The sequence below is a fragment of the Homarus americanus genome, unplaced genomic scaffold (assembly GCF_018991925.1).
Source record: "Homarus americanus isolate GMGI-L3 unplaced genomic scaffold, GMGI_Hamer_2.0 scaffold51859, whole genome shotgun sequence".
NCBI classification, from domain to species: Eukaryota; Metazoa; Arthropoda; class Malacostraca; order Decapoda; family Nephropidae; genus Homarus; species Homarus americanus.
Window position 1 is genome coordinate 10,843,289 of NW_024711292.1, and position 14,657 is coordinate 10,857,945.

The following is a 14,657-nucleotide window of genomic DNA, read 5'->3' on the forward strand; positions in this document are numbered from 1 at the left end:
GGTGAGGAGACTGGAGGATGGTGAGGAGACTGAGGAGGGTGAGGGTTGACTGGAGGAGGATGAGGAGACTGAGGAGAGGAGGGAGACTGGGGATGGGAGGGAGACTGAGGATGGTGAGGTTGACTGAGGAGGGTGAGGTTGACTGAGGAGGGTGAGGTTGACTGAGGAGGGTGAGGGTTGACTGAGGAGGATGAGGAGAATTGAGGAGGATGAGGGAGACTGAGGAGGGTGAGGGGAGACTGAGGATGGTGAGGAGACTGAGGAGGGTGGAGGGGGACTGAGATGGTGAGGGTGGACTGAGGATGGGAGGGAGACTGAGGATGGTGGGGGAGACTGAGGATGGTGAGGGTTAACTGAGGATGGTGAGGTTGACTGAGGATGTGAGGGAGACTAAGGAGGGTGAGGAGACTAAGGAGGGTGAGGGAGACTGAGGAATAGAGGATATAAACATGACGTGTTTCATATAACTTTGGACCCCTGACTCGAAGTTCCGTGATGAATCGATGTTAGTTCAAGGGGGTGTGTGGTGGTGGTGGTGGTGGTGGTGGTGGTGGTGGTGAATGGTATGGAGGTGATGGTGGTGGTGGTGAGGTGGTGTTGGGAGTGGTGGTGAGTGGTAGTGATGGTGGTTACTGGGCTGGTGGGTGGTAGATACTGGGTGGGTAGTCGGATGAGTGAGCGGGTGCGTGATGAATCTTAGTATACACCCGCACTTCCACAGATAATACACCATTCAAACTTACATGCGTCCTTCTTTTTCCTCCTCTAAATTACCTCCCACCTCCCTGATTTCCACCTCCCACATCCCTGATTTACCTCCCCACCTCCTGATTTACCTCCCTCCCTGATTTACCACCCCACCTGATTTACTTCCCACCTCCTCGATTTACCTCCCACCTCCTGATTTACCTCCCACCTCCCGATTTACCTCCCACTCCTCCCTGGATTTACCTCCCACCTTTATTAACCTCCCCACCCTGATTTACTTCCCACCTCCTGATTTCTACCTCCCACCTCCTGATTTACCTCCCCACCCCTGATTTGCTTCCACCTCCCTGATTTATCTCCCACCTCCCTGATTTACCCCACCTCGATTTACCTCCCACCTCCTGATTTATTCTCCCCCACCCCTGATTACCTCCACCTCTGATTTACCTCCCCAATTCCTGATTTCCCTCCCACCTCCTGATTTACCTCCCCACCTCCTGATTACCACCCCCCTGATGATATTGTCTTCCTGTCTTTGTCTTTACTAATTTTTCTTCCTTCCCGTTTATCAACCATTTTTATTATCCTGCTTTCCACCTCTATCATTATACCCATGTTCAGTGTTGGGTGCTTGCCTGGTGACGTCCAGCATCGCCAGGGTGAGCAGAACAAATAAGGAGGGAGGTGTCTGGCAAGATGTAGTGTTGGTATTAGTGCCAGTGACTCTGAGGAAAACACTAGGTAATGGAGACGAAGGTGGAGGAGCAGGGAGGGAGGATGAAGAGGAGGGGAAGAGGAGGAGAAGGAAGAGGACAAGGGGGGAAGAGGAGCAGCAGGAGGAAAGGAGGAGGAGGAGGAGGAGGAGGACATGGAGCAGCAGTAGGGGGAGGAAGATGGGTAGAGGGGAGGAGGAGGAGGAGGAAGCAACAGCAGTGGAGAGAGAAGAGGAAGAGAGAAGGAAGGAGGGGAAGAAGAGGAGGGGGAGAATAGGAAGAAAGAAAATGAAGAAACTGAGAAGAACAACAAATGAATTTAATAGAAGAAGAAGACGATGAGTAAGAAAAAGGAAACAAAAGAAAATATAAAAGATGATAACGAATAAGAGAGAAGCCAAGAATAATGACAATGGTAAGAGAGGCGAGGGGAGGAGAGTAGAGGAGAGAGGTGAGGGAGGAGAGGAGGGACAGGAGAGAGGTGAGGGGAGGAGAGTAGAGGAGAGAGGTGAGGAGAGAGGAGGGACAGGAGAGAGGAGGGGAAGAGAGAGAGAGGGACAGGAGAGAGGTGAGGAGAAGAGGAGAGGAGAGAGGTGAGGGAGGAGAGGAGGGACAGGAGAGAGGTGAGGGAGAAGAGGAGAGGAGAGAGGGTGAGGGGAGGAGAGTGGGGAGGGATAGGAGAGAGGTGAGGGGAGGAGAGTAGGAGGAGAGAGGCGAGGAGAGGGAGAGAGGAGAGAGGTGAGGGGAGAGAGTGAGGGGACAGAGAGAGGTGAGGGAAGAGAGAGAGGGGACAGGAGAGAGGTGAGGGGGGAGAGAGGAGGGAGGAGAGTGAGGGGACAGTGAGAGGGGTGAGGGGGAGAGGAGGGACAGGAGAGAGGTGAGGGGGGAGAGGGTGAGGGAGGAGAGAGGGGGTGGGAGGGAGGAGAGGAGGGACAGAGAGAGGGGTGAGGGGGGGAGAGAGGTGAGGGAGGGGAGAGAGGTGAGGGGAGGAGAGGAGGGACAGGAGAGAGGTGAGTGGGGGAGAGAGGTGAGGAGGAGAGGAGGGACAGGAGAGAGGTGGGGAGGGGTGAGGGGAGGGGAGAGAGGGGAGGGGAGGAGAGTGAGGGACAGGAGAGAGAGAGGTGAGGGAGGAGAGTGGAGGAGGAGAGAGGGGAGGAGGAGAGAGGGAGGGAGGAGAGTGGGGACAGGAGAGAGGTGAGGGGAGGGAGAGAGGGAGGGAGAGTGAGGGGACAGGAGAGGTGAGGGGGGAGAGAGGAGGGAGGAGAGAGGTGAGGGAGGAGAGGAGGGACAGGAGAGAGGGGTGAGGGGGGAGAGAGGTGAGGGGAGGGGAGAGAGGTGAGGGGAGGAGGAGGGGACAGGAGAGAGGGGAGGGGAGAGGAGGTGAGGAGGGGAGAGAGGGAGGGAGGAGAGTGAGGGACAGGAGAGAGGTGAGGGAGGAGAGGTGAGGGGAGGAGAGGAGGGGATGGAGAGAGGTGAGGGGAGGAGAGTGAGGGACATGTGAGAGAGGGAGGAGAGGAGGGACAGGGAGAGGTGAGGAGGAGAGGAGGGGCCAGAGAGAGGTGAGGGAGGAGTGAGGGACACAGGAGAGAGGTGAGGAGGAGAGTGAGGGACAGGAGAGAGGTGAGGGGGAGAGAGGTGTGGGAGGGGAGAGAGGTGAGGGAGGGAGAGAGGTGAGGGAGGAGAGGAGGGACAGGAGAGAGGGGTGAGGGGAGAGGAGGCGAGAGGCGAGGAGGGAGAGATGTGAGGAAGGGAGAGAGGTGAGGGGAGGGGAGAGAGGTGAGGGAGGGAGAGGTGAGGGAGGAGAGAGGGTGAGGGAGAGGAAGGGAGAGAGATAATACATATTACCCTCCACCATCGCCACCTCCCCTGAGTCTCCTCGCAAACTGTACACCTGTCTTGTTAGAAAAGATGCTTAACTAACTAACTAACTAACTGACTAACTAACTGACTGACTGACTGACTGACTGACTGACTGGACTGACTTTATGTTGCTTGGATGTCATACTGTAGGTGGCTGTCTGTCGTGGGTCACCTTCCACACTCTGCAGGTGAGTTACTGTGGTCCTGTACAAGACTCATCCTAAATATTGTTTGGTATAGTAGTGATGTGTACCTTAATATGATACAGCTTTAGTGTGTGTGTGTGTGTGTGTGTGTGTGTGTGTGTGTGTGTGTGTGTGTGTGTGTGTGTGTGTGTGTGTGTGTGTGTGTGTGTGTGTGTGTGTGTGTGTGTTGCCGTCAACACTATTCAACAAGGTAATGGTAAACGACTTGTTATTCCTATCAGTATAAGATGCTTGTTTTATACTGTATGACGTAAGGAACAGCTTTTGTTGCGATTGGTCAGAGGTGAAGACATTTACGAACGCATGATTGATTGAGGAAATTTTAAAACATCATGTTTGGTCGAGGTGAAAACATGAAGTTATGATTGGTTGTGTGAAAAGTATTTATGAAGTTAATGTTTGGTTAAATGGAAGAAAATACTAATTATTGATTGGTTACATGAGAAAATTACAGGCAGAACAAAATGAATCAACTAAACGTTATTTCGTTATTGACTCGGTATTAGTCTAAAGTACAAAAAGTTGTAAAGTCACTTTTGATTAAACGAAAGAAGAAAAGTTTTATGAACAAGTGTTAGTCCATGGCTGGCCGTATACCTTCATGTGGTGACACTTGGAGGCAGGTAGTGCGGGCTACCCTGGCAGGTGAGGTAATTACCCAGGTGTAGGAGCACTTGTACCATCATTACACTACAGGTAATACTGGCTGGGAACACTTGCCTTTACGCTCTTATCTTATATCACGTTCAAGCGATATAATAACATACTGTGGTGCTGAACAGTAGTTATGTTTTATTGTTATTTATAAATCTGTAGTTCTGGTCTAATTATATTCACACCTATAATATATTTTATATTCAATGAAATGAACTTTCTATTCCCGAGAAGGGCTTGTGGAACGTGACGTATCTGTCGGGAGCATCATACTCTCCCAGGTACTCCACTCCGCCAGGGGCAGAAGAATGTCTCTTCATCCAACTCGAAGTTACTCTGGGGTAAAGATATAAAACAATCCTGGGTCATCTTTTAGTGTTAATGATATATTGGGGAGCAAGATGACCTTAGTGATACATGTGAATGGTATTGTAAGAAAAAAAATACGTATAGAATCTCTTAGGTCCAATACCTTTGTTACTCAGGTACTCTGCGGTAGATAGCACATGGGTTAAAACCTAAATTATTTTTTTTTATCAAGCCTATGCTTTGTTTTTTATTGTTTACAGTGAGAGCTACACAACTCCTTTTTCCAATATAAAGTTGTATATTTTCTGAAATAAACAGAGAAGTGAGGTGAAGACATGCTGACGAGACCTCAACGGTTAATTACAAGAGCTTCCACAGGTGAATGCCCCACCTGAGAAGGCCTCCTTCAGCGGGTCCTCCAGCACCTTGAGGCCACCTCTAGCTGCCTCCAACCTGTTCTATATTGAGGAATACCTTTACCATTTTTTTCTTTAAGGATTTTGTGCCTTGAGGTACCAGAAGAGAAAGTTCATTCCGGTTTTGAAAATCAGTGCCCGTAATGCCTCCACTAAATTCCTGCACTCCGACCCAGAGGTTCGTACATTAAATATTCACCCCAAACTGGACAAGTGAAAACGTATCGAAGCTCACTTACGCTACCATATAAACAGCCTAGCGTCGAAATTTGCCTTGAGATTCTATTGTAATGGGATGCAATTTTTCTATCCCTGGTTATGAGAGAAAAAGAAACGTAAGAAACTTTAAGAATCTCTCCCAGGGTTTTCATACACAGAATACCGTCAAATATGCCTCACGATTCTACCGTAACGAGAAGGGTTTTTGTAACCCTAGTTAAGGCAGATAAGAAATTAACCGACGAATCTCTGAGAATCTTTCCTGCTGTTCTCTACTCATTAATTCACGATCCCGCCGCCAGATAGCCCTACTAGCTCTGGGTTTACGTCCTTCTGGCTGAATAAACCCCGATGGCTTTATACTATGGGTATCTTGAGCTGCGGACGAGCATTGTGTTGATATTTACAGGGTGTAGCTTAAGTGTGCGTCTGTCTGTGTGTCATAGCTGGAGGATGAACATGACGTGATTTATGTCTCTGATGACGTGGGATGGAATGTTTTTGTCTGCTGTTTAATTTAGTGTGATTTATTATTATTTTGGTCTGTTCTCAAGTTAGGTTCTGAGGTATTTTTATTGTTTCGTGTTTTCATGCTTCCACCACCTGTGGCAGGAGGCATTAAATGTTTTTGTTTGTTTTTTCCGCTCGTCCGTCAGTTCAGGTTTACTCTTGGGCGAAAATGAACAAAGATATTTCCTGGTTCAGCAAACACTATAACGAGACACAGACGGCGACTTGGCCCACAAAAAACTGGGCAGAGCTGACCAGGAGGAACCTTTCTCAACTTGCCGGGTTCTGAGTTGTGTGTTAGCTCACCTGGAAGACAATGTTGATCCAGGCAGCGAGGTCCTGCTATAATGTTAAATAGTTATAGGTAATTGAGAGCTTTAATTAAATGGCTGAAGAGATCGGAATTTATGTCTCCTGTGACATTACAACTGTTAAGCAGAAGAGTGACTATATTTCACAGTTTGTAGACGAGAACCCGTAGTGTTAATTACGTGGAGGCTGTTTGTTAGTGGCCCCAGCAGGTGTGTTGCTTTCTCCCACAGCTTTAAATGACATGAGTTACATCCTCCTGCCACCACCTGCCACCTCCATAGTGTTCACTACACATACTTTGCAATTTGTGTCTGCCGTTCTATAAGTATACAACATACAGTGTGTCACCTCAGACTGTAAGAACAGTTTGTGGTCCTGAAGTCAAGCACGACTCTTCTTGTGTTGTTATCGGCGGCACAAATACTGTGAACCGGGTGAAAGATTGTTACTTACTGAAGGCTGGATCACGACGTATACTGCCTCTCATATCTGGCCTGTTGTTGTGCACCTTACTGCAGGGTAAACAGAACCCCAAGGCCCAGATGCTCTCACAACATGCTACCTCGAGTTAGGTTGGTTAGGTTAGGTTAGATTGTGTTTGGTTGGGTTAGGTTAGCGTTAGGATTTTATTATCAGGTTGAAATAAACTAGGGTACTAATCTTCATGTAATCCTATAATTCTTCAGATGCTTTTGTATGATCGTAGTCAAGAAACGTAATTTTCCAGAGGCGTCACCCCTCGTTCAGTGACACAAAGTCAACAACATAAAGCGCCACTGAGCTCGTAAAACTCTTAAACAACGTGGACAGTGTGTGACTCAGGGATCATGAAGCTGTTGACTGACGGCCATGTTGATCACCAGACATAGTGAGGTTGAATATTGTTCTGATATAACTGACCTCTCCTCACCACTGATGGAGAACTAGACAACATTTGAAGGTAGTGGGAGGAGTATTATCTATATGTTGTCTTTATAAATTATTTAGTAATGCAAATGTATATAACGTGTTTGTTATATGAGGGATAGTTTAACTCACAGCTGATAGTGTGGTGTTGTGTGGTGAGGTGACTGTGTGTAGTGTTGGTGTGGTTAGGGTGACTGTGTTTAGTGTTGTGTGGTGAGGTGACTGTGTGTAGTGTTGTGTGGTGAGGGTGACTGTGTGTAGTGTTGTGTGGTGAGGTGACTGTGTGTAGTGTTGTGTGGTGAGGTGACAGAGTTACCATGTTATTTAGATCATTAATTGTTGTTGTAATATTATAAGCCGATGTTGTATTTAGTTTCATATTGTTACTTGAGTAGTGATGTAGTAGACGACTTGACATATAGTGAAGATAGGTCACACACACACACACACACACACACACACACACACACACACACACACACACACAGTCAGCTCCATAATTAGTTTAATTACATTTGTGTTTAAACATATCTGGTGACGTCAACATATTTAACACTAACGACTCATCTCTCCCACAGGTATGTCGAGTGAAGGTGTGATGGCGGACACATCCCGTCACAGGTAAACTGATTATTACAAAGCCTGTACATGATGTGTCTAAAAGGCGCGTTACAGGTTGAGATTAGTGTTTAATAATCACTAAGGCTGGATCAGTTAAGTGGTCTAGAGAAACTATTCAAGGCTTGGTGGACTATATCCTCGCCTCTGGGATAATGTATATTACAACAACTGACCAGAATTTCCTGGTGATTGACGAAGCGTGATTGTCACTTCTCTCCCCATGAAGACAAACAATTGTAACTTTGTTTGTACAGCTGAGCAGGATGATCACCTTCTGGGGTGAACGTCTCTCACTGCTGGGATGATCACCTTCTGGGGGGTGAACGTCTCTCACTCCTGGGATGATCACCTTCTGAGGTGAACGTCTCCTCACTACTGGGATGATCACCTTCTGGGGGTGAACGTCTCTCACTCACTGGGATGATCACCTTCTGGGGGTGAACGTCTCTCACTCACTGGGATGATCTGAGGTGAACGTCTCTCAGGTGAACGTCTCAGAAAGTGATCCTGCATTTATGAAAATTGAAGAAAGTTTTATAAAAAATAGCTATTACAAAGTATTATTTTGAAAGTAGACCAAGGATATTTAAGAACGTACATCCTACTTTGAGGGAAGAAATCATGAATTAAACTATTAGGTTAAATAATCTTGGCTCTGGAATAGATTACTGATAAAAAGTTGACAAAGTCTCTGACTGAGACTAATTTGTAAGGTGACCAGCCACTACAAGTTGAGCGACAATGAAAAATCTGATGTCTGACCGCCTCAACAGAAGCATTATGCTAATACTTTGAACGTGCTGAGGTTTATTTAGGCCTAGAACAGTGGATCATTATACCAGTGTGTGTGTGTAAGTGTGAATGTTTAGTCCTAGGAACTTGCAAGGCCATACGTTCAACAGTAGTTATATGGTCAAGCTTGGTAGTGAGTGTTAGAGTGTGTCGATGATCTAGAATATTGTCTTACGTCCGGGAGTGAAATTATAACATAGATTAAATTATGATATGAATGGAAGGTCTTGTTTGGTGTGCTGGTTACTGTGTGGGCGACCCGCTAGTCACGGTACATCTCTCATACACTCATACACTCAAGTACACCTGTATACCCACACACTCAAGATAGCTGACATTTAAGATTGTATCCACTTTTTGCATAGTAACTATATCACTTCCCATGTATAGGAGACAGAGCATCAGCGTCAAATTACCGGCCAATCAGTTTGACGTCAGTAGTGGGAAATTTCTTGAATCAATTATAGCAGATAACATCCGATCGCATTAGAAAAGCAAATTAATCTACGACTCTCAACATGGGTTTACAAAGGAAAATCTTGTCTAACAAATTTGCTGACATTTTTAGGAAAGTCTTCGAGGTTGTAGATAATGACGAAAATACGATGTTATTTATAGACTTTAGCAAAGCATTTGACAGAGTACCGCATCAGAGGCTTCTGAGAAAAATTAAGGCTCATGGTATCGAGGAAGTTTTAAATTGGATAAAATCATGGCTCACCGATAGAACGCAGAGGGTCAGCGTAGATGGTGTTAAATCTGAGTGGGGTCGTGGAACCAGTGGGGTTCCCAGGGGTCAGTACTAGGCCCTCTTGTTCATAATCTATAAACGATCAAGATACTGGGATCAGCAGTGACATAAGCAAGTTTGCGGATTACACCAAAATAGGGCGGCAGATTAATTCAGGGCAGGATGCAAATGCATTACAGGAGAATCTGCAGGGTGGTCTGAAAAATGGCAAATGAAGTTCAACACCAGCAAGTGCAGCGTGCTTAATATTGGAAGAACAAATACTGTCAGTGTATACAGCCTTTACAACATCAACAGAAAAGTCGACTTGTGAAAGAGACCGAGGGTACTTGTAAGCCCGGACCTACGGCCTGAAAACAGTGCATTGTTGTTCGAGAAATAAGGCAAACAGAATATGGGTTTATATCTAGAAGTTAAGTAATAAGAGTGCAGAGAGTCTTATGCAACTATATCTTCTTGCGCTAGTCAGGCCGCACCTCGATTATGCGGTTCAGTTCTGGTGCCCTTATTATAGAATGGATATCAATTCACTAGAGTCGGTGCAGCGAAGAATGACGAAAATGATTCGGGACTTAGAAACCTTCCATATCAGGATAGGTTAAAGAAACTAAACTTGCATTCCCTAAAGACGAAGAGTGCGGGGAGATATGATAGAAGTATTTAAGTGGTGAAAGGAATCAATAAGGTGATATAGATAAAGTTCTTATAATATCCGAGCAGGATAGGACTCAGGAACAACGGATTCAAGTTGGATAAGTTTAGGTTTAGGAGGGAATGGGAAGAAACTGGTTTACAAATAGGGTGGTGGACAGGTGGAACAAGCAGCTTGCAGTGGCTGGAACTGGAAAGTTTCAAAGGCTGGATAGATTCATGGATGATAGAGAGTGGTAGTCACTCCGACAGGAGCAATATGCACAGGCCAACCGGCCTATTGCAGACTCCTTATTTTCTTATGTTCTTATGTTCTTATGAACCAAACACAAATGTGTGAATACATCTCACGCAATGTGAATAACAAAGTGTGTGCAGCCAGACATACTGCCTCACATGTACTCACGCAGTTGAGAATAAGTTACCCTCTGTGTACAGTGCCATAATATCCTGACCACGGTGGTTAGTTATACAGACACTTTGTGATCTCTACTCTGTAATCCTTTACTGTCCTTTCACAAGATGAGTATAGGGTGCACAATAACTGCATGTAAGTGGCAGAATAAATTAATCACACACACACACACACACACACACACACACACACACACACACACACACACACACACACACATCTTTAGCTCAGTTGTATGGACCTAGGTGGAAACACATAGCACAGATGAAAGAGTCTGTAACACAATCAGCTTCACAGATAGTTAGGAGCCTGTCTGGAGGTAGTGAGGTGTTTGTCATGGACGCCACCTTAAGTATCTCTGTTCACAGATTAGTCAACCGTTATTCCTTGTACGTCCCTTCTGTACATTGGGATGGGGACCTTATGTGATATACAGTACAGTACGTATTCATGTTTGTACCAATACGTCTGTATTTTATATTGGATTTTGCAGTACGGTTTTCCTTGTCATAGTACCCATAATACCGATCCTCTTGGTAACTCACTCAACCTTAGTCCTCCTGGTCACTCACAACCACAGTCCCCTGGTCACTCACAGCCACAGCCTGGTCAGTCCCAACCACAGTCCCCTGGTCCTCCCAGCCACAGTCCCACTGGTCACTCCCAGCCACAGTCCCCTGTGGTCAGTCACAACCACAGTCCCCTGGTCCTCTAGCCACAGCCCCTGGTCCTCACAACCACAGTCCCCTGGTCCTCCACGCCACAGTCCCACTGGTCCTCACAACCACAGTCCCCTGGTCACTCCTAGCCACAGTCCTTGGTCACTCACAGCCACAGCCCTGGTCAGTCACAACCACAGTCCCCTGGTCACTCACAGCTAGCCCCTGGTCACTCACGCCACAGTCCCCTGGTCACTCACAGCCACAGTCCCTGGTCACTCACAGCCACAGCCCCTGGTCAGTCTACAACCACAGTCCCTGGTCACTCCCACAGCCCCCTGGTCACTCACAACCACAGTCCCCTGGTCTGCTCACGCCACAGTCCCATGGTCACTCCACAGCCACAGTCCTGGTCACTCACACCACAGTCCCCTGGTCAATCACATCCTCAGTCCCCTGGTCCTCCCAGCCACTGTCCCCTTGTCCTCACTCCAGCAGTCCCACTGGTTCCTCACAACCTCGTCCCCTCATTCCTCCCAACCACGTCCCCTGGTCACTCCCTCAACCTCAGGTCCCCTGGTCCTCCTCCTGGTCCAGTCCCTTATTCCCCCACCAAGGTCTCTTGAAAGAACAGATTGTGAATGGTATTAATGGCAGTTCTGTTGGGGCCTTTTTTGTTTAATGAGCAACGTTCGTGTCTATGGCCTCTGTTATTTCGTTAAAATGTTCAGTGATTATGTTTTGCCTTCCTTTGGTATCAGTACACACACACACACGACAGACACTCAGCACATCACGGTGTTATTCCTGGTCGTGTTTACCCTCCTGGACACACCGTCCCCGCCTGAATGATCTCAAGTAACTGCTGATGTTGGCCCTCTGATCACCCACCGCCGCTACCCTCGTGTGGCGTCACTAAAACAAGCCGTCGGTATTGTTTTGATATGGAAAGTAAGAGAGGATGAACTATTCCATTTTCAATTGTTTAATAGATCAAGGAAAGGTATTATTGCCTGTGTGGTGTTAATGATTCCGGCGGCTGACTTATATTTTTGTACCTGTGCTTTTACCTGTAATTTACATCCTCTTCATCCCTGTAATAAAAGAAACGGTAACTTATTTACGTTTATGCTATTGCAATAACAAGAATAATTTTATTTTTTAATAAGTGCACTACCTACAACCTTACTTGTTATAGTGCCTGGAACAGTCTTTGTTTCTCAAATAAAACTGATGTCAGTCTCGTTCAAGATTCTTCGAACACTGCTGGAGACAGCTGGCAACTCAGGGCCGTTTGTTTACTATAATACGTAGTAAAAATATGAATTAATCTAAGGTTATCGGTGATTGGTTACCTAGTCCCCGTTGCTTAGTTAATGGTAGGGCTTTGTTTGTTTCGTATTATGTTATACTACGTGCTATAGTAAACAAACGGACTTGAGTTGCCAGTTGTCTCCAGCAGTGTTCGAAGAATCTTGAACAGTGAACATCAGTTTATTGTTCTTAATTATTATAAAAGAAAATGAATTAACTAATGTATTCCTAATAAGGCCAGAGAAAGGTGAAATTTACGTCTGAAAATAAAATTTTTCTTAAATTAATCAAGACAAATTACATTGTTTTGGTCAGGGGTTCAAGGTAGGTTTTGAGATGATATATATATATGTCTTGGTAATTAAACCAGTCGTAATATTAATTTATTAGTTATTACAGGTGATATAATCGTTTATATGATGTAAGGCGTATGAGACGAGAGAAGAGTGTGTGTGTGTGTGTGTGTGTGTGTGTGTGTGTGTGTGTGTGTGTGTGTGTGTGTGTGTGTGTGTGTGTGTGTGTGTGTGTGTGTGTGTGTGTGTGTGTGTGTGTGTGTGTGTGTGTGTGTGTGTGTTGTGTGTGTGTGTGTGTGTGTGTGTGTGTGTGTGTGTGTGTGTGTGTGTGTGTGTGTGTGTGTGTGTGTGTGTGTGTGTGTGTGTGTGTGTGTGTGTGTGTGTGTGTGTGTGTGTGTGTGTGTGTGTGTGTGTGTGTGTGTGTGTGTGTGTGTGTGTGTGTGTGTGTGTGTGTGTGTGTGTGTGTGTGTTTTGAGTTATAGTGTCACAGTTATACCACCAGCTCTATACTTTGTGTGCAGACTTACCTGGGAATACAAGTAGTATGTAACAGCTCTTCCGAGGGGCGGAGGAGGAGGCCACAAGTCGAGCAAGCTACAGTTATACCCCAGAGTTATAAATTACCCCAATGAAATATAATATGAGACTTAGACATACTTAATGCCGTCTAGAAAAGTCTCCAGTAATTCAGGACATAAACAGCTGTCGGTCTCTAGCTTCTCCTCTCTCCCTCCCTCCCTCCCTCCTTCCTCCCTGTAGTAGATGTATTCTCTAGCAAGTGTCCCATGTTGTGTGTCCCATGTTGTGTGTCCCATGTTGTGTGTCCCATGGTGTGTGTGTCCCATGGTGTGTGTCCCCATGGTGTGTGTCCCATGGTGTGTGTCCCATGGTGTGTGTCCCATGTTGTGTGTCCCATGTTGTGTGTCCCATGTTGTGTGTCCCATGGTGTGTGTCCCATGGTGTGTGTCCCATGGTGTGTGTCCCATGTTGTGTGTCCCATGTTGTGTGTCCCATGGTGTGTGTCCCATGGTGTGTGTCCCATGGTGTGTGTCCCATGTGTGTGCCCATGGTGTGTGTCCCATGGTGTGTGTCCCATGTTGTGTGTCCCATGTTGTGTGTCCCATGGTGTGTGTCCCATGTTGTGTGTCCCATGGTGTGTGTCCCATGGTGTGTGTCCCATGGTGTGTGTCCCATGGTGTGTGTCCCATGATGTGTGTCCCATGGTGTGTGTCCCATGATGTGTGTCCCATGGTGTGTGTCCCATGTTGTGTGTCCCATGTTGTGTGTCCCTTGGTGTGTGTCCCATGTTGTGTGTCCCATGTTGTGTGTCCCATGGTGTGTGTCCCATGTTGTGTGTCCCATGTTGTGTGTCCCATGTTGTGTGTCCCATGTTGTGTGTCCCATGGTGTGTGTCCCATGTTGTGTGTCCCATGGTGTGTGTCCCATGTTGTGTGTCCCCATGTGTGTGTCCCATGTTGTGTGTCCCATGTTGTGTGTGTTGTCCCATGGTGTGTGTCCCATAATTGTGTGTCCCATGTTGTGTGTCCCATGGTGTGTGTGTCAGTGTGTCCAGTTGGCCAAGTGTCACCAGTGTTTAATGATAGATGATGGGTGTTAGCTGTGAGAATCTTATCGTGTTGTTCTAATCCTTCAGCCAACCAGTCTCCTCATGCCTCCTCTCCCGCCTAACCTCCATACCTCAAACCTCCGCCTCAGCCTCCCTTTACGATCCCCCATCTTCACCTCTAATACATTTTCTCCCTCTCTCTCAACACTACCCCATCTCTCTCTCTCCAACACTACCTCCATCTCTCTCTCTCCAACACTACCTCCATCTCTCTCTCTCTCCAACACTACCTCCATCTCTCTCTCTCTCCAACACTACCTCCATCTCTCTCTCCAACACCATCCCCAACTCTCCTTCTCTCTTCAACAGTACTTCCATCGACCCCTCTCTCTCCAACACTACTTCCAACACTCCCTCTCTCTCTCTCTCTCTCCAACACTACCTCCATCTCTCCCCCTCTCTCTCCAACACTACCTCCACCTTTGTCGGTAAAAATAACCCAAAAGTGTGTAGCTAAGAAAGAATTGAATTAAGTAGAGGTTGTGTGTTCCGTCTCGTGTATTCAGTCCTGGAGGCTGGAGGACCTACCCTGAGTGTTTGGTCAACGTACATTTCTCCCTCCCAGAAACTTTATTCATTGAGGGAGGAAGAGAGGGTGAGGGGGCGGGGATGGAGGGAAGGTGGGGGAGTGAGGAGGTGGGGGATAGAGGGATGGAGGGGGTAGGGGAGTGAGGGAGGTTGATTTGGTGGGGGTGAGGGAGGTCGTGAGCCCCAGAGGTCA

At 46.8% G+C, this 14,657-nt stretch overlaps 1 protein-coding gene across 1 annotated transcript; it reads left to right on the forward strand.

Annotated features, from left to right (window-relative positions):
• Positions 1 to 4,542: 4,542 nt before the first annotated feature.
• LOC121866921 (vegetative cell wall protein gp1-like) lies at positions 4,543 to 11,328 on the forward strand. Its single transcript, XM_042366707.1, has 4 exons — positions 4,543 to 4,567; positions 4,947 to 5,044; positions 10,537 to 10,725; positions 10,852 to 11,328. Exons 1-4 carry the CDS (start codon positions 4,543 to 4,545, stop codon positions 11,326 to 11,328), a joined length of 789 nt encoding a protein of 262 aa, XP_042222641.1.
• Positions 11,329 to 14,657: the final 3,329 nt, after the last annotated feature.

What these genes read in the sequence shown, in the direction of transcription:
- LOC121866921 (XM_042366707.1), top strand. Translation starts at nt 4,543, where the DNA reads ATGACCTTAGTGATACATGTGAATG. An exon ending in CTTAGTGATACATGTGAATG is followed by an intron (nt 4,568 to 4,946) that starts GTATTGTAAGAA and finishes TTTTTCTTTAAG; the next exon opens with GATTTTGTGCCTTGAGGTAC. An exon ending in TCCTGCACTCCGACCCAGAG is followed by an intron (nt 5,045 to 10,536) that starts GTTCGTACATTA and finishes TGGATTTTGCAG; the next exon opens with TACGGTTTTCCTTGTCATAG.